This window comes from Bombus flavifrons, chromosome 4 (genome assembly GCF_040668555.2).
Source record: "Bombus flavifrons isolate JBK064 chromosome 4, iyBomFlav1_principal, whole genome shotgun sequence".
Classification (NCBI taxonomy): domain Eukaryota; kingdom Metazoa; phylum Arthropoda; class Insecta; order Hymenoptera; family Apidae; genus Bombus; species Bombus flavifrons.
Genome location: NC_138445.1, coordinates 12,041,833 through 12,063,794, shown reverse-complemented (window position 1 = coordinate 12,063,794; position 21,962 = coordinate 12,041,833). Strand labels below are relative to the sequence as shown.

Below are 21,962 nucleotides of genomic sequence, written 5' to 3'. Positions count from 1 at the left end.
ACTCTGGTCCGACCGCGTCTGGTAAATTCCACGTGGATTTTAGAGGCGATTTCCGGAGAAGATTCGGTGTCCGTTTTCTCTGGACGATCGTAACGTAGAAGGAGGGTGATCGTTTCATCGGTGGAGGGTCCGAATTCGTCGCTGGTTAAGCTCGTCGGAGGCAGCTCGTTTCGGCGGATTTGGTCGTTTCGCGAGCGATATTAATAAAAAAGGCAAGGTAAACGAGAGAGCTGCTGGCAGCGAAGCGTAATGTCATAGAGAAGACAACAGGGTTCTCTCTGTTATTCGGTAACCGCATGAAATATTCTACGACCTCTGTGTCCGTCTCTGTCCCATTCGTTAGTCAGTATTCACTTTGGATCCGCTCTGTTATTCCGCTGCATTCAACGCCGTATTCAACGAACGGTGTTTACTGTTTCAGGAGCCAGCACAGCAGGACAAACTCGCCAGATTGAGGCACAGGCTGGACCAACAACAAAGCAAGCTGAATCGGCTGCGATTGCTCAGATCGCAGACCGACCAGTCACGTGCCAACAACGCCACATTGAGTGAGTTTATTAACAAGTCTCTTCCTATCTTTTATTCCATCCAGTTCGATATATTTCACCTTTGTTTTGGGTGTCGTATGTTAACACATAGGAACTCCCTGATGGACACACTACTATCCTCTATTTACTCCGAGTACCGTACATTCGTTAGAAGCTATTCGCGAATCCCTATAAAAGATCCCTATAAAGCAGAGAATCCCCGTAAAATGTCCGATGATAAACTTGTTTAATCCAATTCTCCGGGATTATCGACGTGCAGAGCGGCAGCGGCATATTGCGTTGAAGAGTGAAAGTTTGGTCCGGACGCAACGAATCGTGGCCGAGGAAATAGCCCGCGGAGAGGAATAAAGAAGAACTTCTCCGGCCATTTTGGTACCGAGGATATCGTTCGAATCCGGCACGATCTCGAGCGAAGAAGGAACGAGCTTCGTTATCGTTTCGTTCGTGTTGGCGAGCGACGAACGCAGCAGGAAGGCGAATTCCTGTAATTTCCAAGGGGATCGAACGTCTCGTAAAAGGATATCGAACGAGCCAGCACGAAGGAATATCGGATTCAATAAAGATTTCGCGGACAAAATGGTCCCCATCCGAGGCAAATGGCTTTTCTCGGCCGTCTCACTCCCATTTTCGGGCTTGGATGATACATACGCCGTATTTACGGCCACGATCTACCACGGCCCCGTTTTCGTCTTTCCGTGGAAAGCAAGCCTGTAGGATTTGCGACGAGATCCTTGGCCAAGGATCGTGCAACATCGTAGCTGTCTTTTCCATCGTCGAAGGCTAAAACGATTCGTGAGATAGAACCCCGAAAGTGACAACATCGTCGATCCTAGGTTCTTGCCCGATACAAAGATCTCTCGAGCTGGAGAAGAATCGATATGGTACGATCAATCGTCGTGTTTGATTCGAAATCGCTTACACGTTCTAAGTCGAACTACGAAAGTTCTCTACTGAGATAATTCGGTATTCACGCGCCTGTTCCCCGTTAAGCAAGACGCTTCCTATTCTTAAACTCAATTCCCTTTCGAACCAGGAATTCCAATTGGTCTCGTTATAAACGACACCTCTTCGGTACGAGGCTTTCCAAACATCATCTAACTTGGTTGGAGAGGAGTTCGACTTACCAATGAGCGAAGCATCACGCGATCCTATTCGGAAGAACCTTCACTCGTTACCACCATCCATTTCCAGCAGCCCCTGCCGAGTGGTACGCCGCACGAGATTCGACGTCTGTCTGTTGTCGATTCAACCACTGCTGCATCATCGTCCTCGTTGTCTTATCCGCTGCGTTCGCGGATTTTCTCTACTGGAAGTCTATACGTCTTTCTCCAACAAGTTTCCCGCAAATTCTCCTCAAGTCACTTCGCGACTGAAAGGCGGTAGACCGAGATCAGCCCGGTGAAAAGTGCAATCGGTCGAGAATAAGGTTCGGAACGAGGACAGAACCCGAATGGAACGATCCGATCGCGTTACCAGCGGAAATTCGTGTAATCCACTTCCTATAGAACGTGAAACTTGGTCCTCGTTCGCTGATAGATTCTCGTTTCCGCGGCTGGGAGCTCGTACAAATGCAAATAGTGGGAATTCATCGTCGGAACATCTTGGATAACCGTTCGAAGCATAAACTGCGTCGTACTTGCGACGAGTTTCCGGCGCGACGTCTGGAACAGTGGTACGGATTCGAAACTTTGTATCATCCTGACCCAATATGGTGCGGTGGCCGCAAACGTTAGTATCTACGCTTTATCCGAATAATAATATCCGAGAAACGTTTATGAAGCGCGTAGCTTCTGTCTTTTACGCCTGATTCTTGCGTGAAAATTCAATATAAGAAAGACGATAATTTTCCGAAGGAACTTTTATTTTTTTTTTTTTTGTCTCTTAAAAATCGGACAGATGAAACATTCTCTTCTCGTTCGAAACACACTGTACATCTCGTTAAATTAATTTCAACGTATCATTCGGTAAATCTCTGTGGCAAAAAGAGCTTTAGGTTCACCATACTTTCAAATACGTTGCATTCTAGATGCAAAACAGAGGGTTATACGACACTCGGAATCAAAGACAGTCTCTTTTAAATATACCCTCGACGCGAAAGCCTGGCGAAGATTCAGGCAGAACGAAATAGACGCGACCGTAATCCTCGTAATCCCGGCGTTCTACGCGCGATGCGGTTTATTTAAAAAATCCTGCGAATTAAACGGTCGACTCCATAGTAGCTGACGGGGCGGGCTTTAATTAAAGAGGGCTTTCCGGCCTCTCTCGTACGTTTCACGGACGGAATTAGGGTGGCTCGAGTGAATTTGTCCCGGCAAAAGTCACGACCGCTCTTCCTCACGTCGGATGAATCATTCTCAGATACGTATCGTTGGCCTCGCGATCGTTTATTTCGCGTCTGTATTTACTGTATTTACGTTGAAATGTCTGCCGAACCGTTCCGAGGTTCGTCCAGGATTTCATTTCCTGGCTATCGGTGTCGATGCCACCGGGGAAAGATCCAATTCTCCACGTTACAGCAGGTGAATCGCTTCGTAGGGCGAAAAGTAGGGTTCCAACTACGTCTGATATGACAGAAGTTTCACGACGTCGACGAGTTTACTTCGTTCCAAGATAAACCTTTTTGAGTCGCGCTGTCTCCCCCGACAAAGAGTCTGTTCCTTCCGAAGAGACGATTCTTTTGGTCGCTCCGAAGGTAAGGGACGTTTGACGAGCCCTGAAATTGAGTTTGCCGATATTTCAGTCGTAGCAGGGTGGAGCGACTCTTTTTTTCTTTTTTTCACGGAGACAAACGTCGTCGAGGAGAATCGAATATCGCTCTGTTTTTTATCGAAGACGATATTTACTACTGGAATCGGAGTTGCTCTCATTTTTCCTTTACGTCGAGGGGATTCCTTCGATATAGAAACAGCCGAAGCAGTGATCTGTTTTCTTTTAAGAAAGCACAGATTTCAAACGCGTCGAATACTAGTTACAGTGTGTACCGCGTGCCATGGCCAACCGACTAGGAGGTGATCCTACGCGCAAAAATGAGTCGAAAACGTGGAATAACATTTTTCTGTCCAAGGCTTCGTTTCCGAGAAAATCCAGTTCGAAGATTTGTCAAGTACATTCGAATTTGACTAAATTATCCCCTAGATATGGACAAATAATCGGTACAAGGCTATTCTAGATGCGAAAATAGGTGAAAAATAAGGAAGAAAATCTTTCTGTTTAAGCCTTCGCTTTTATGAAAACAAAGTTCGAACATATTTAATTAAGAATTGACTTAATACACGCGTATGACAAAGTCTTTCTTTCCTTTTTCTCGGAAGTAAAACGTCACGCGAAAACAGATCAATTTTCAATTAATTTTCGCATGTAGGATAACCTCCTACGGACTATTATTTACTCGTACCTAGCCGATAATTAGCCAAATTCAAGTATGCTGGATAGATTTTCAAAGTTGATTCTCTCTGAAACCAAGCACGGCACAACAAAATTTTATTCCACGTTGTCGACTTATTTCTGCACGTGGAATCACCACCTAGTCGATTGATCACGTTATCTGGAACACTCTGTATATCTCCGCGCGAGAATTCGATTTGGAAATTGAAGAATGGTCGTTGGGCCGAGCAGCAGGAGACACTGTTTAGATAATCAGCTAAGATAACCGTGCGGCATCGAAAACCGGAACCATCTATCCTCTTCTCGCGAAACAGCGAAAAGTTTGGAGTTAGCGCCGCGGGAATTTCAGCGGGAATAAATCTCCCACGGAGTTTCCGTCGTAGTGAAATCCGGTCCGCTAGCTGACAGACGTGGCGGCGTAATCGGGCAGACTCGTATTTTCCGTCTAATAGTTTCCACTTCGCCGCGTAATGGCCCAACTTTTTGACAGACCATGAATTCTAATTTCGACCGTCTCTATCGGAGAACGTCGCCTCCCCCCGCCTGTCTCAACTTGAAAAGACGCGCTTATCTCCTACTCATCTTCCTCGAAGAGGAAACGTAGCTATCTGGAAGATTGTTAACAAGGTAACTCGTCGACCGGAGTAATAGGAGACAGACTAACTGGCTGGATCGAGGATGCAGAACGGTTAAATCGATATTCAATCGGATAATGGAAGCCCTAGAGGCTTCTGAAAAACGGAGATTGTCCCATGATCCGTTTCTCGAGACTCGCCACGGTTAACATTCTGAATGTCGATAATGGCGTGACTGATGCTAATGGCTTAATCTCGGAAGCAAAGAAGATTATTCCAAGTCGTTTGTCGTAACGCGTGAAACGCGAACGCAGTTGTTATTCAAAGAGATTATAATACACGGTGTAACGTGGATTAATGCGTCCGAGGTACAAGGTATTAATGCGCTCGCGGAACAGCAGTTTAGAAGGTAAAACACCTACCCGTGATTACGAGTTACGCTTGGCCTTTCTTCGAAATACGCTTGCAAATAGGAAATTACAGTTTGGAATGTCGAGATCGTAAAACTGAAATTCGACCGTGAAATCTGAAGCGAATAAAGCGAATCTTTCTGGCCATTTCAACGAGTGGAAATTTATCAAAGCGTAGGTTTCCCAGCAATGACAGGTTCGCCACGTTCTAAACGTAAAAGTCACGCCAGCCTTCTATGAATTTCAAACGATCTCGTTTCCCGTCGACGGAGCATGTACAGCGATCTTTTCCACATCGCGAACCTTCCTTCCACGAAATACATCCGAAATAGATTATTTCGAACAGATCAGCGGAAAAGTCGAGTCGATAATTTAGAATCTCGTGGGTGAAAGGTTAGCAGAGAAAATTAAAAATGGGCTACGACGTAGGTGGATCCTCTTGATAACGAACGGTAATTTCGTACATCGTCCACGGTCTAATTTTACCATATCTCGAGGCGTTTCTTCTTCCACGCAGATATTTCCCGAGATTTTTGCTCGACGAAACGGAGGAAGTCAAGGGAGATGGTCACAGAGGGCGTGGAATAACTTGGTCCGACTTTTCCTCATTTGTGTACATAATGTGTTTTAATCCCTGCCGGACGATAAAAGTGGGGAAACGTAATATAATTTTTCTCTTATCTATGGTCGATGTTTAAAAAAGAGAGTAAGATACAATTAGAAAGCGCGTTATTCGAAAAGTAAGGCAGAGATACGGGGAAAAAGTGTGAAAGTAGGAGGAAGTCTAAAATACCAGAAATACGAAGGTCCCTCCTTCATTAGTTTAAGAAGCGTAAATTAATTTTCCTCGAATGGCCACGAGTAAACTTAGCTTGAATAAACTTAAGCCGATTTCCATGTTTCTAAAACGGTGAACTCTGATACACTTCGGCACAGTTTTAAAGACTCCTGTGTTTCTTGGCAGAGAATTTCGGGACTGTCTAAGACTCTAAACCTCGTGATAGATAGAGATCCTGCTTAAATTTCGCCCTCGGGATATCTCGATATAATTTCATCGTTTTGCGACGAAACTCCAATGAAATTTTCAATGCGAAAAATCGCCTGATTTCCTTTGATGTAATAAAAATCGCGCACCGATCCTTTCACGGATTCGACGCTTTTTCCCTCTCGAGTTCCGCCATTATCTCTGATGCCGAACAGACGGAATCCAATCGTACAACTTTGGCCGATCGATTCGAAGGTAAAGTTGCCTGTCGAGGAATCACGAGATCAGGAATGGAAACGGTTGCTGAAAATAGCAGAACTTTTTTTTCGACCATGCACAGCGACGAAGTCTTTCGTCATCCCCCTCGTCGTTTCTTGCACTCGCGAGCCCGATACTTTGCATTTACTAGGTTCCTCGTATTCTTCGTATTTCTCGGCAAGTCGTTCCGCGAGAATAGACTGATGCGCTCCCGACGAAAGGGAAAAACTCTCAAGTATCGACTCGAGCTACCTTAAATTATTAATCGAGAACGGAAGCTGCAGAAAGGAGGATTCACAAGCCTAGATCCAATTGAAAGCCAACACGGATAGAAATTCTCGCGCGAGTGCCGAGAATATCATCGTTCATGCTTATGTACGACGAAGCAGGAATCACAGTTAAAGGAACATAAATTGCAATAGAATTCGAAGTCTCGCATCAAATTTCTCCTACACAAACCTGTTAGATTGTCGCAAAAATTCTTTTAATTTTATCGCTAGGCACTAGGTGTACAATATTTTTAAGTTATTGTACATACGATCCACTCTCGTCTATATCATTTTTCCAAAACTGCTGTGATTTCTCTAAAAATATTGTATTGTTATTGTTCAGGATTTTCATCTCATTCGTTAAATCAAAGTCTCAGTTGCAATTCTTAGTGCGCAAACAATTTTTTAATGGAAGCAACAGATAGCTATTTCTCAGCAATTTTTGACGCTGAGAGATTTCCGAAGAGATGGAAGAGGCTGATATGTGAAAATGGATCGTGTATAATTCAGTGATATTATACAGGGCATGAAATATTATACACTAGCAATGTCTAGCAATGAAACGAAATGAACTTTTGGTACAACCCACTGTAAACTCTCGTGCGCGGATAAGTACGATACAATTGAAGAAGTTTTTAAATTGACCGGCAAACTTTCGCCTAGTGTCTATCGCAAATATGACGAGCTCGAATTCAAAGCGTACCGCAACGGAAATATCAGAGAATCGGGCAGCTGTTTTAAAACGGTTTCGTGGTTTGAAAAGTAAAGCGACTCGTGGAAGCGTACCGTTTGTTCTCCGATTCGCGGCTGAAAGAAAGAAAGAGAAAAAAAGTAACGATGGAAGGAAAAAAAGAAGAGTTTACGCTCTAACGTTCGTTTAATTAACAACGCGAGCAGTACTGCTTTTAATTGCGCGTCTAACGAGCGAATTCTGTATTTTTAGTTTCACCAAGCGGGATGAAAGTGGGAAGAAAATCTGCCGATCGATCAGCTAATGCGCATTCCTCGCCAATTAACGATTACACGCATTCATTTTACAATCATCGACCGTCTTATCGTGTCTTCTCACTTAGATTCATAATCAATGGGTCATCGTGCTTTTCGCTTATCTTGGAAGGATTTTAGCCTGGTGGAGAGGAGCTTGCGAGACGCTGTCAAAAGGCTGGATGTTGATAAACAGAAACGATTTTACGCTCAGCGCGCTGTATGCATGTACATGTATCCATGTAACATGTAATCGTGAACAGTGGCAAATTATTAAATCGCCTCGACGATCTTCTTCAGCCGAGAACATGTCTGGTGTTGCAGCAGTTTTGCTCCTGTTGGTTGTCTGAACGATAGTCAAATCAAGAATAGAACTTCCCCTTTTGATTTGAATCTATTCTTCAAAAGATCTTTCCGCTATCACGTAGAAAATGGTTATCTCCACGAAGAATCCACGGAATTCACTTTCAAGGGTCGATGTACTCGCGTATTGATTAAGATTCGAATTAAAGCAACACAGTGAACAGAAGTACCATCGAACGTTCACAGGGTCCACACAGAACGCACGACACTGACTGCAGCAACAGGGAACGGAACATCTTGAACGAAGAAACAGTGTGTGAAAGGATAAGGAAAGAAATGAACGACTATAACGATACAATGGATAACGATAGACCTTTGTTTAATCTACAAGCGATTTTCAAAACTTGTTCGCGTCTAACGAGCGGAAGACAATCCGCGAGACAGCTGCGGTCATTGAGGTTTCATTTATGCAAGAAGTCAACTGGCTCTGACAGTAAGCCACGAGGAAATAACAAGACAAAACGAAAATTATAATATCAATGATTTGCGAAATGTGGCGTTAACGTGCTGCAGCACGTATAGAGTAACTACCCTCGCTGGCAACCACATTTTCGAGTCTCCTCCGTCTACATTTCACGAACTGGGTTAACGCAACCGTGACCCTCTTCCGATCGCGAAATCTCGTTTCGACGGAGCACAAATATGATCGAGCGAACATTGTTCGCTTTCCAGCGGAGAACAAATAAGAGGAGCGACGAACGTGATCCCCCATTCCTCCTCATCTATCTTCTGCATAGGGTTGTTCGTCTCCTTTGCACGAGATGCGTGGATCGTTTTAGAACGAGTGCTCCGGAAGACTGTGCCTGAAGTACTTGGATCGCGAGTTCTCATCTCTATTTTCTCTAGAAACGGGGCTAATTTCTGGGCTCTTCTTGTTCCACGAAATTGTTAACACATTGCCGTGAATTTGACCCGAAGGGAATTTCCCGATGATCCAAATGGTTTAAATTGCTTCTGATAAAAAATACCGATGGCGGTGTTTCTCTTTGAGTGTTCCCCGTGCGCTGCTTTTAAACTTTGAGCGTGAGTTTATGTTTGCTATACTCTCGAAAGTTTCGTATAAACTCCACTCGTGCAACACGCTAGCTATTCCAAATGTGATTACTTATATACGTGTAGGCGGTGAGTCCTAACCTTGTTTCACGTTTCATTCTTGGAACACTGTCCGGAGTTCATAAAATAAGTTACAACTTGAAAAAACGACGGAACGAGTTTTTTTTTCCAGTGTCAGAGTTTTTAAGAACGCTCGATCGTTACCCTCTTAAACGTCTCTTCGTGTTTCCAGCGATCCTTTATCCTTCGCGTTCCATTTTGGTTCTCGTGCAATGCTCCGTAGGCTCTGCCGGTCGGGAAATCTCGTTTCCATGGGAAATAGAGAGGCTGGAAGTATAATAGCTCCGCGATAGCAAATTTTGTAAACCTTTCTAAAAACGTGTCGCCACGAAGATAAATAAAGATCATTGACCTATGTACAAATTCTTTGCATTTCGATTTCTCTTTCACTCGAGAAATTTCATTCTCGTGGAAAATGAAGGCTGGAGGCAGCTGTACGGCGAAAAAGACCTCTAAGAAACGCGTTGCCGCGAAGAGAATCGAAAACCATCGACCAACGTACGTACAAATTGCTTGGATCATCGACGAGATCGGATGCAATGCTCGTTCGCGATAGCAAGAAATCATCCTCGCCCTCTCTACGAGCCGACGGTCGAAAAGTTTCGTCGACGAAAGAAAGTAAAACAACGACTTCCCGCGACGAGCATCGGTAACCATCGGCTTTGCAGCTTTTGAGCACTTTGAAATCTCGCTGGCCTGCCTGTCGACAGGGAGAACGCAGCGGAAACTTTTCCAGCGAGCCGAAGGACGCTTTAGAGGCGCCAGGCTTCCACCTGGAGATTTGGTATTCAAGATGGAACGCTAGTCGAAGCTCCCTTGGTCGAAGTTTCGCAACGTCCCGTCAAGTCCTGCGAAGAATAAGAGAACCGATTTCTCAGTCCGATTTTTCGAAGGCGTCGCTTTTATTCTGGTTTTACTATCAAAGTAAAAAGGGGAAAAGCGTCTCGGGACGCCTTTGACTCCGTCGAAACGCAAAAACGGGATCGCTTATCTTTCCGAGCTCAATTTTGAATCGATTTCTCTCGTGGGCTAGCAAAAAATCCCTCTAGGGAGTCTGATATGTTATGAACTGGCACTTCTTCCTGGTTAAACTTTTCACATAAAGAAGTTCCTACGATACAAGTTCGCGTAAGTCTTATCTAATTACGTCTTTTTCTTAAAAACTATTGCTCGATCCTTAATGGGTCACTGATTAATCTAATTGGTCACTGATTACGCGTCTATCGAAATTAACTTTTCGCTTATTCATATATCGATCCTTAGTATGCTTTGGTCGTAATTAATACCTAAACTACGAAATAAGTTCAAGGAGAAAGGAAATTAATTTTTCCGTGTTCCTTAAAGAAGATATGCAGGCCTGGAAGTCTAAAAAAAAATAGAGTTAATCTAACACTTTTTTTCGCTTACAAGTATTTGGTAAAAGATTAAGACTTTCTAACTCTGTGTTTTTATTTCTTTTATTAAATAAAATTACAAAATAGCGGAGTGGTATAACATTGTCTTACTTCATATTCAGCGGGACCTTGTTTGCTTGCAGCCAGTGGCAGACGTGGCTGGAATGTAAAAAGTAAAACATTTTTGTGCGAACGTAAACAAAAATAGATCATAATGTAGCGTTTGATGACTTGTTTTAGTGTCTTAATCCGCTGAGTTTCTACAAACGTTTAAAGTTGTTTTTTTTTTTTACCGAAGAATAATATTTTGTCTCTCACAAGCCCCCACTTTTCGAAATTATGGAAAAATCGTATGCTACATCGAAGGTAATCTATTTTTGTTCTTAAGTTCGCGTACAAAATGTTTACCTTTTACGCTGGATATGGAGTCAGATAATGTTGCAACCACCCTGCCATTTTGTAATTCTATGTAATACAAAAAACATAAACACAGACTTAATACATTGCTTGAAGTTCCCTATAAAAATCTTCGTCCTTTACCAAATATTTGCAAGCAAAAAGAAAAGAGATGTTAAGTTAAAATAGCATACCCCCTTAAGCTAAGTCTCGATCGACAGACAATCGCCCGCAAACACGTGTCACAGCCAATCACTGTCTATCTCTCGTGGAAAATCCGCAGAAAAACAGATGCCTATTTGACTGCGACATTTGTTTGCGAATAATCCTCTGTCAGTACAGACATTTAGCCTCGGTAAGAATCTTCAAATTTCGTTGCTCGGGAGTTACTCCAAAGTCACCGGAGAATCAAAGGCACAGAGTGGCGACGGCATTCACGCAAGATACTCGAAAGATGGACGACAGGAAAATTGCCAGGGTACTTCGATAAATTTGAATCAGGACACGGCGCTTGGCGTATCGGAGGCACGCGGTGCTCGCGTATCAGAAATCCATTCGGTCGGCGTAGACACGGAAAACACGGTGTATCCGCGGCACGGATGCCGAGAGGCGTATCGAATCTCGAAGCCGCGCGACAGCCAGGAACACGAGCGAGAGTTCGCCAGCCGGCACATATAGCCAGAATTCGATAATGGAATTCTAGGTCATCGGACAATAGCGCCACGCGACGATACATCATCCCCTCGCTCTCACCCTCTCTCTATACTAGAGAGATTATGTAGCAGAAGCTTCGAGCGATTGGCCCACGGTCTCGCGAGTTAATTTTAGACGAACTTCATCCGCGAATACCGCAGCTCGTAATTTTAACGGATCGACCAACGATACCGGTGATCGAACAAGTTTGGAAAGGACGCTTGGATAATTATTCGGGATCTTGCCGATTTTTGACGACCGTGAAATACGTTGTCGAGGTCATCGTTCTGAACAGAGTTTTCTCTATGCATATTACCGCCATTCGGCTTTGGTTTTCGAAATATTCGCGCACAAAGGGCCTCTATGCAGCGTATTCTTTCTATCCTTGTATCGCTTTTTCAGCTCGCAGATACGGTTTATCTTTACATCTCTATGACTGTAACCATAGCCGAAAGCGTTTGGTGTTGCGATATTTTTCACCGATAACAATTTCTTCGCAAGAGTTGGCGAGGGATCGCGAGTCGGGAAAATTGAGGACGCGTTTTGGAAGATTCGAGGAAGTTTCATAAAACGAGAGCTCTGTCTCTGTAACTCTGCGGAAGTTTCTAGGGTTTTCTTTGCCTCTGTTTCCCCTTCGATTCAAAAGGTACTTCGAGAAGCTTCAGCATAATGGTGGAAAATTTGGACACCAATTAGAGATAAACATCAACTTTTCTCGTTAAAATAATTCAACAGCTTCGTCGAAGCAAGCTGTACGTCTAACTATTGTGTTCTGATCTACTAAAGCTAGCCGAATTTTCGTAAAAGAAAAATAGCGGAATTAAGCCAATAAACCCTTGCGTCCAACTTCGAGACAGCCCGCGTATAAATAAGAGAATGCTGGCCATTTCGTGGTAGCCTGCGCGACGCGAAATCATTGGCGAGGGAAAACGGGTGAGTCTAACAATAAGAACAAGGGTGGATCTTCGTGGCCGATTTATTGTTTTATTTCGACTATATTCCTCTTCGATGCAACGAACTCTGACAATCAAATCCAGCGTGAAAAGCAATCGAACCATAAAGCATCCTCGACGATTCTAACCCGTACTCTCGTTTAAAAAACAACGAATCGATTCTCGAGTACACTGGATTCAAATTAAAACGAATCTACGGGATAATGAAAATGAGAAATTTCTAAAAATCCATCGTTTCCATGTCGATTATTAAAAGCTCATATCGCTCCACGTGTAAGATACGATATGGTTGATCGACTTATCGTTCGTAGTAAATTAACGGAGAGAAGTTTCGAAATTTCCGAGAAACTCCGGAGTGCTGGAAACGGTCGTTTCCGGTGAAAACTCGAACGGAAATCCTCGTTCGCTGCTGATAGACGTGGGAAGTCGTCGCGAATTTGCATGAACCCGGCAACTCTCTGAAGAATCGAAGAAGTATAATAGCCGTCGGAGAAGCGGTGACCAATTTTCGATAGTGCAATCGAACTTGCAATTGCCGGAAGGTCCGGTGTTCTCAGGACGTGTTCGAGGCGTGATACCCTATGTGCGTCGCGACCTCGCGAAATCGATAATCACCGCCAACGTGCGGCCACAGCGACAACGTATCATCAAACTCGAAGCAATTAATAGTCTCCTAGTACAGCCGGCACGAGGTTCCAGTTAATTATCAGAAGAATTTGACGATCGACTGTTATCACGAACAGAGATACTGTTGCGGATGAATATTTCTTATTATCGTCTAAAGAAATTAATACGATCGAAAAGGTTATACAACACGCAATTTGAATTGACCAACGAAAATTCAGCTCACATTCGATCGAGATCAAATTGCTTTTCAGAACGTGCTAAATGAAATTTCCGAACAATTAATATTCTTAGTAATATTCTTCTACACTTTCGAACACGATATTCAGCTTTTAAAGTGCCCTTCATTCTCTTCCACTAAATACGATCCAAATTCTTGAATCTTTAAGGAAGAAAAGCGAAGCAAGAGAGTTGCTAAATTTTCTGAGATCCATCGAGGCAATAGATTCTTAACTGAGGATTTTAAATCGTCAACGTACCTCTCAACGAACGACGAAAGTGGCCTTTTTTCACGTTCATAGCGAGCATCCTCTTAGAATGGTATGAAAGATGCAAACGAAACTCGAGAGAGATTGGTACGTAAATTCTAACCAGACCAGAGAAATAATCATTAACCAGCTGGTTTAATGTTTCTAACGTCAGGATCGCGGAGAATGTGGAAATTTCTCGCAAAAATTGGCAAACGTTGTCGGAGAGGAACTCGCGCGATACAGCGGCCTGCGTTTAATTAAATGGTATCCTTTTAATTGGTGCATACAATTAAACGACGAGAATTCATCGATGCGAACGCAGCACGCTGTTGTTGTTGTTGTATCGTTTATCGAACGAATATCTCTTCGCGTCGCTGCTAACGACCGTTGCATCTTTAATCGTGCAACAGTATCAATTGAACACGTTTTACGCAACCTGATCCAATTAATCAGACCGTTTCGCAGTTCGCATTCGTTTATCGTGTAAAAACGAGGCAGCTCTCGATCGTTTCTTTCATCCCTTCCGTTTGTCGCTGGATTTCGAGAGATTTTCAGCAAACTAGCTATAACTGAATCGGCGAGCAGAGTCGCGGAATACGGAACGTTTGAAACTCAGAAGCATACGCAGGAGACCAAAGTCTGAGAATGTTCAGCGTGGAATTAGAGTGTTCGTGTTGTTAAGAGTAAAGTTCGCTACTAGTCTAAGCATTCTCCGCTTTTATAAAGCTGCTGCGCATCTAGTTAGCACGTATTTTACAATTCTCGAGGCAGCAACGCGACCGAAAACGACAAATTGCTACGTCTCTCTGTAACTACGCTTCGAAGAGTGAATTTCCCACAACGAAAATTTTGGTTCGCCCGCTAACTCTCGCGACATAATTTCCAAATTAGGCATACACGAAGGCGCGAAATACGGTTCGACTCAGCTCGCAGTAATTTCGAAAAGGGACGAGCTTTCGCCACGGCATGTCTGTCTCGCGGTTCACGAGCGTTGCCGAGAGGCAATAAGCTGAATGCAGAAGAAAAGGAAAAAGAAGGACAAGAGGAAGAAGACGAAGAAGGAAGGGGGAATGGAAATGAAAAGTCTAATAAGGCGTGGCTGAGACCGATCGTTCCTCTGTGGAGCAACGCGACAAAAGGTCCCTTCTCCTACATTCTTCGCCTCCATTTTTCCATCCTCATCGTTTCCCGGGCTGTTTTTGCTCGCCGCTTTCCACCCGCGGGAAATGACGGCAAGGCGGTCAAAGGCCTACGAACCAGTTCTCTGGTTTTTGCGAATCCGGGTCTCCTTGAAATTAAACGCCACGTTGCTTTAATACATACGGTGAGAGGTTCATGAAGACTTCTGGCCAAAGATTTCGGTTGGGAATAAAATTGCGAAATTTTAATCGCTTGCAAAAGTGTTCCTAGTGTGTAACCGATATTAAATGTTAATTCGTGACCGATATTCAATGCCGATTACAAAGATCGTCGATCGGTCGCTGTAGCCAAAAATCGTACGAAGGATTTTGAAGAATTATTTGAACCTCTGAGGTCCTGAAATATTTGGAACCGCGTTCTCGACGAAAAGACGACCTTCCTGAGCGTTTTATTTCTTACCCACGACTTACGTCCGTCCTTCGTATATGAATTCTCCGGAGGTTTTCTAATTAAGCGGAGCTACGGCTGCCAACGGACCTGAAAAGCTTAAAATTCTCGTCCTCGGTACATCCAACGAAGAGATTCGCAATAAACGTCAGCACGCTGCAAAGAAATGAAACACCAGAGACAAATAAAAGAATGGAGACCAGTCGAATCATGATCGCCGCGCAGTATTCCACGCGAGGTGCTCTTCTTCGCTGGATATATATCGAGGACACGAGACGAAGAATCGTCCCTTCCGCAGGACAACCATTCGGTCGTCCAGGATACGCGTGGTTTACGAGCTTTCGAGGCAATTCTTCTGCGGTGGTATCGAAACGAGACAGTCGAACGCGGACGACTGGTTCCAACGCGATGTATTCCAGCGAATCGAGCTGGAAAACGCGAGACAGCCGCGTTGCAACTCGAAAGAACGATCGTTCGGAAAATCGAAAGGGTGGTGGGATGCTTCGATCTGGTCGATTTGCTGGAGAAAGAAATTCCTGGACAGCCAAAATACCTTTGACAAATTTAACAATCGAAGAGAATCCAATAATTTCTTTTTAGGATTGTATATTTTCTGTTGTTTATTTCTTTGTTCGTTTATTTATTTATTCGTCGACGTGGAAACCCTTTAAAAAGAAGAAGATTATACATCTATGAAATGCAAAATTGTATAATGATATAAAATAACGGAGAGAGATGGGAAGAAACAAAAGTCATAGCGAATTACGAGCTCGTAATTGTTTAAACGAGTGGGGCAACTGATAAAAGAGATCAAAGGATACATGAACGTTTCATGATTAATTTGCTGAGAATCAAATTGTGGAATAAATAGCTTGTTGAAAATGAATTCTAATTGGATTAAATTTCGTTTATTCTTACGAGAGAAAGGCGCGCTTGTAGAAATCATTCTTGAAAGGATCGTAGGTGTAAGTTGCAGTACACGTGTAATGTTACGAAATGCTAATAGAATTTTCCAGAACGAGTTTTCGTTTTCAGGAGATATGTTTTTTAATACCCGTCGTCCTTTTGTATAGAACTTGCTAAAATCGAAAAGAAAGTCATGCGTTAGGTCATTCAAATCCTACGAGATTTTCCGCGAACCTTTCAGTGGAAAACCGTACAACCATTCGTGTTTCCCTTTCAAATTCGATAACGGAAGCTCCGAATTCTCCTGCAGTTCAAAAAATCCTCATCCATCGGCGGTAATTCGATGTACGAACTCGCGCGAGGCAAAGACCCGTGCGACGAGAAAGCTACCTCGACTAGCGAATAACGTTGGAAAGTTGGAAAAAGTGTCAATTAAAGGAATGATTTACGAGAGACACGGCAGGGATTCGCGTTACGAGTCGACGTGCTACGATCGGGCAATTAGTCGTTGAATTGTTTCGCCGTTCTCGTTCCGAGAACGAATCGATAGTCATCGAATTGGAAAAACGGGGACGGAAGATCTTGGAACGATCGTCATTTTCGCGGTCAGCGAGGAAAGCGTTCGTTTCTTTATCCACGGATGCGAATTCCTCTGCTTGGAAGGTACACGACTTTCTCGTCTTCGGAGAAAGGAGAAGATTATTTGTTATTTCAGCTCGCATACGTTTCTTGTTTTCGATAACTACTACTTTAAAGTGCGGTGAGCAACGGAGAGAAGAAGATAACGTCGTTAGACGGAGATTAAAGCTGCGAAGAAAGGTGTCGCGAACGAATCAGGGAACGGATCAAAGGAGCGAGGAAATAATTAAACGAAAGTTTCATCCTCGCAAACTATTGCTTTGTCGGGTCAAACGACCGACTCGTTTCACCTCCTCTTACAGACTCCTGCTTTATCTTTGTAGGGATATCGAATCAGTTTCCGGTTCATACTCGAAGCCGTGCAACTCTAAAGAAGAGACTCGAGAAGTTATATATCGACTTGGAACGATACTATTCCATTCTCGAGAACGATACTCTTTAAGAACGAGTTTCCACGATAAAAAAGAAAACGAAGAAAAGCATTCCTTTTATGATATAAATCTTCCACCTTGATTTCTCTGCACAATTTCTTAAACAAAATGTAACAGTTCGTAAATAAAATATTGCTTTCCGTTGTAACGTTCTTCTCGGTTTGATGTTCACAGCCTCGGACCTGGACTGCATAAGGGCGCTGTTTAACGAGAAGGAGAAAGAGCTCTCTCTGGCGGTGGCGAAGGTCGAGGAGTTGACGCGACAGCTGGAGGAGCTGCGGGGTCGACAGAACGCAGCCGGGACCGGAAACGGAGGTGGAGGTGCCGGAGGCGTCGGTGGCGGAGGCGTTGGCGGCGGCGGTGGTGGACACTTGTCGACGCCGGCCAGCGCCGAGCTGGAAAAACTTAGGAGGGAGCTTATGGTGAGCCCTTGCACACTCTCTAGCCGTCGCTCCTGTTCCCAGCTGCACCATTCTGGGTCGTGGCTTCCATTTGCAATAAATTGTAACCGACCATCCGAGGGCGAGTAGGTCGATATCGTCCGTTCCGCGAGTGTGACCGGAATGCTTTTACCGATCCCACAGAATTTTCTTATACGATGGTTTCTTATAGGAATGGTTGAAATCTTAAAGGGTCGGATAGAAATTGAACAACTGTTTTTCTTCTTTTTCGCTTTAACGTCTTAAACGAAGCAGGATTCGTGTTACTGATTTTAACGAGAGCTAGGAAATTGAAACGAATCCCTTTTCCCCGTCAACAGTATCGTAATAAGATGAACGAGCAGCAAAATCAGATGGTGTCCCAACAACGGTTAGCCCTGGCACAACGACAAGCGGAAATGGCGTCGATAGACGCGAGGATAGCCCAGCTTCAGGGTCGTCTTCAGCGCAAAAGAGCCTTGAATCAACGACTAAGCCAGCAACTAGGCTCTGGAAACCGCACGAACGCGAACACGGGGTTCACGGAGTCGAAGCTGGACTTCAACGCCGGAGGAAAGTCCAGACCCGCTGGAAACATAGCCGCCATCGAACCATACTCCCATATACCGAATGACAACGATTTTAATCTAAACAAGAACGACCCCAAGTACCAGACACTGCCTTACAACACCAAGTTCACGGTGAACTTCAAGGCGGCCGAGGACGATGTTAACAAGAACAAGATTCAGCACTCGGCCAGCGCGTCCCAGCTGGGTCAGAGAGCGGCGTTTCAACAATTTGGTCATCAAATCGCTCACAGCCAGTCGCAGTCGCATATTCAAGGTTAGTAGTTTGAACAAAATTTTCGAAGAACGATTTAATCGTAAGCTACAAGCTCGATTAATCGATGATTCGATTGATATTTTCTTAGGTCAATCGCAACTGCTAGGCACGAATCAACAGCAGCATAACCAGAACCTAGCAAACCAGCCTGTGAACATGCAACAGACCTGCAACAACAATAACAATAATAACAACAATACCAACAGCACGAACAACAATTTGATCAGTTCATCCCACAACTTCAGTCCGGAGAGTCTGTCGCAGAATCTTCGGATCCATCAGCAACAACAACAGTCGCAAACGCAACAGCAACAGCATGGGAACGTACAACAGAAGCAACACAACGTTGGTTCGTCGGCGTCGAACCTTGGCACCACGGTGTCCCTTACCCAAACTCAGAACCATAGAAACCTTCAAACGCATCAGAAACCGGTATCCAGCGTGGCGCCGAGTTTCTCCGTCAAGTCTCAGATTTATCAGACTTCCTCCACGAAAATTCATCCTGTAATGCCTCAAACGTTGAGTCTGATAGGCCGTGGACATAATAACGCGCAAAATTTTGTCGGCTTGAACGCTCAAAATGCCAATCAACAGCAATCAAATCAATCTATCCCTAGCAGTCAAACGCCAAATCAGGATCAGACTTACTCGTCGAGGCACAATTATCCTGTGATTCAGCACCCAACTCAAGCAAACACTCACGTGTCTTCGTCCTCGGTCTATCAGACTCAGAACTCTCCTAACCCTCCGTCGACCATTCACTCGTCATCCAGCGGGACCAGCTTCGGGAATTCGGTTCAAAGGTACAATCAAACTCAACCGATGACCAGTCCTACATCCAGCAACGAACTATCCGATAAGATGAAGTTCGAGCAAGGAAAAGGCCAAGAAAAGTTCGAACATGTTCTTCCAGCTAAGCACGAACAGCAAAGGTACGAGCCCAATCAGGTATTTAAGTACGATTCTCATCAGATAAAGTACGAGCAACATTCTAAGTACGATCAGCATGGAAAATACGACCAGACCAATCAACCAACGAAATTATACGAACAATCAAACAAACACGAACAAACTACCAATCAGACGAATAAGTACGATAACGTATCGAAGATCGAACAAGGGAAATACGAATCTGCGCAGAACAAGCACGAACAAATACATGGAACAAAGTACGATCCTAATCAAAATACTCAGCAATACGGCAAGCACGATCAGCACGAGGTTAGACCGTCGGTGGTGAAGTACGAACACAATGCAGGATTCAAGCACGAACCCTCGAATAAATACGAAGTCGGTGGGCAACAGTTCAAACAGGACCCCGTCAAATTCGAAAACAATCAGAATAAATTCGAGCAGGGTTCCGTGACGAAGCACGAGCACAACGGGAAATTTGACATCCCTGCGAAGACCGCGGAGAAAACGTTCGAATTCGACAGGTTGAAGAACGAGAACGAGAGGAAGAATATGGGAGAGGACAAGACGAAACCAGCACTACCTCCTAAACCGAGCAAACCAAATCCTCCGCCACGGCTGACTCATCATGAAAAGGTGGATAACTCGACCGACGGTATTAGCGACTGCAAGAACAATTTGGGAATCAATGCAAGGTTTGTGCATTATTTCGCTACCGTTTATTAGGCGTATTAATTTAGATTATAACGAATTTCACAGATTTCATAGCTACTTTTAAATAAAAATTTGAATTTCGGAATTTAGATTGGAATTTTAAGATTGAAATTTCTATCTCTATTCGAATCCATGCCAAGCAACTATTGCCCAAAAGAAACTGGTAGATAGAACAGGGATTTTGGGAACAGCTCATAAAAACGATTACCGGGTTAATTATAAATGTTAATTAGTCCGTGATCGATTTGGCCGGTGAATCGAAGCCTGTCTCGAATAATAGACACCAAAATAGAACCACTACCGTGCAGCTGAGACAACAGTTTAGTGTACGCGAGCTCTTCGATCCATCGAGGCGGGATCCAAGTTCCTGTTTCCTGACCTAAGTTCCCTCCAAATCTTACCATCAAATCGCGCGCTTTTCCCCTTTCTTCGAATACACGTCAGTCATCGAAACTTTTTTAAGAGATTAGGAGTTTGATAGACCTGGCGTCTTCGACCATTAATTCAAACACTTGATACAGAGTATCAAAGTTAGTTGTACGTATTAAAGCATCTAATTGTTCCGAAACTTCTTCGAGTCTCTAAGCTCGAGAATTAACCACGTCGATCGTACTGTCCCAATTAATGCACCTTCTTGGACAACCGCAATCCTCCAAGCTATTCTGTCGATCCTAACCGACGTTTCCACTGAATCGTTCACAGAACGGAGAAAGAAGAAGACGTACCGCCGATTCCTACGTCCGAACCACCGGAGTCTCCAACGGAAACCCAATTCGGCAACCATCAGATCATCAAAGCGAGGCCTCTGACCCTGAAGAAGGCGCCGATCTCCGAACAGCCGAAGCTCCGTTACGCCAAATCGAATGTTCACGTGTCGATAAATCGACGGATTGAGATGCCACCGGCGTTTCTATTCCCGGAAACCGAGATTCCAGCGGACCTAATGCAAACGGAACAGCAGCAACAACAACAACAGCAACAACAACAACAATCTCAGCAACAGTCACAAATCATCGACACGACGGACAATTGCAAGAAGAGCGGTATCAACGAAGATGTAATTAGCAACGAGAAATTGGAGGAAGCGGACATCATCGACGCGTTGAACGTTATTAATATCGAGGACAAGGCAAAGGCGAAAGAATCCGAAAGAAGAACCGAGCTGGAAGTCGATGGAAAGAGCAACGAGGTGATGAGGAGGAAAAAAGGGAATCTCAAGTCTAGCACAGGGAAGGCGAATCTTTCGAGGAGGGTTTCCTTCGATCCTCTGGCGCTTCTGTTGGACGCCAGCCTCGAAGGTGAATTGGAATTGGTAAAGAAGACTGCTAAAGAAGTGGCGAATCCTAGTTCGGCTAACGACGAAGGGATTACCGCGCTTCATAACGCCATTTGTGCCGGTCATCTGGAGATCGTTAAGTTTCTGGTGGAGTTTGGCTGCGACGTAAACGCTCAGGACAGCGACGGATGGTAAGAGCCGCTCATTTTGTTTTAATTGTTAATTTTATTTTGTTGTAAACCTTGAATAATTGCTCAATTAATTATACCGCAGGACTCCCTTGCACTGTGCCGCGAGTTGCAATAATTTATCTATGGTGAGATTTCTGGTGGAACACGGAGCTTGTATATTTGCCACTACCCTCTCCGATCATGAAACAGCAGCGGAAAAATGCGAAGAGGACGAGGAGGGCTTCGACGGCTGCTCGGAATACTTATACAGTCAGTACTAATTTTAACGACTAGTAGAATGTTTCTTGAATCTTGATGAGCAATTGCAACAAGTTTTATTATAACTCACTGCAGGTGTCCAAGAGAAGCTTGGAATAATGAACAACGGGCAAGTGTACGCAGTGTTCGATTACGAGGCACAACACAGCGACGAGCTTACACTGAAGAACGGCGATTCCCTGGTTGTACTCCGAAAGGGCGACGACAACGAGAGGGAATGGTGGTGGAGCAAACTGGGACACAAGGAAGGCTACGTACCTCGGAATTTACTTGGCGTAAGTTGTTGAACTATCTACGAGGAGAGAAGCCACAACGATCTGTAATTTAAAAAGAAAAAAGATAGAAATTCAAGCTTGAAACATCCTGA

General features: G+C 44.2%; 1 protein-coding gene across 8 annotated transcripts in view; it reads left to right on the top strand.

Annotated features, from left to right (window-relative positions):
• The window catches only part of LOC138179220 (apoptosis-stimulating of p53 protein 1), a 107,114-nt gene that overhangs the window by 83,565 nt on the left and 1,587 nt on the right, over positions 1-21,962 (top strand). For all 8 annotated transcript variants that reach the window (XM_069111806.1, XM_069111801.1, XM_069111800.1 and 5 more), the window contains 7 exons: positions 422-548; positions 17,157-17,404; positions 17,743-18,244; positions 18,333-19,851; positions 20,573-21,337; positions 21,420-21,586; positions 21,671-21,870. In XM_069111806.1, coding sequence (XP_068967907.1) covers positions 422-548; positions 17,157-17,404; positions 17,743-18,244; positions 18,333-19,851; positions 20,573-21,337; positions 21,420-21,586; positions 21,671-21,870 — 3,528 coding nt within the window. The remainder of the gene's footprint in view (positions 1-421; positions 549-17,156; positions 17,405-17,742; positions 18,245-18,332; positions 19,852-20,572; positions 21,338-21,419; positions 21,587-21,670; positions 21,871-21,962) is intronic.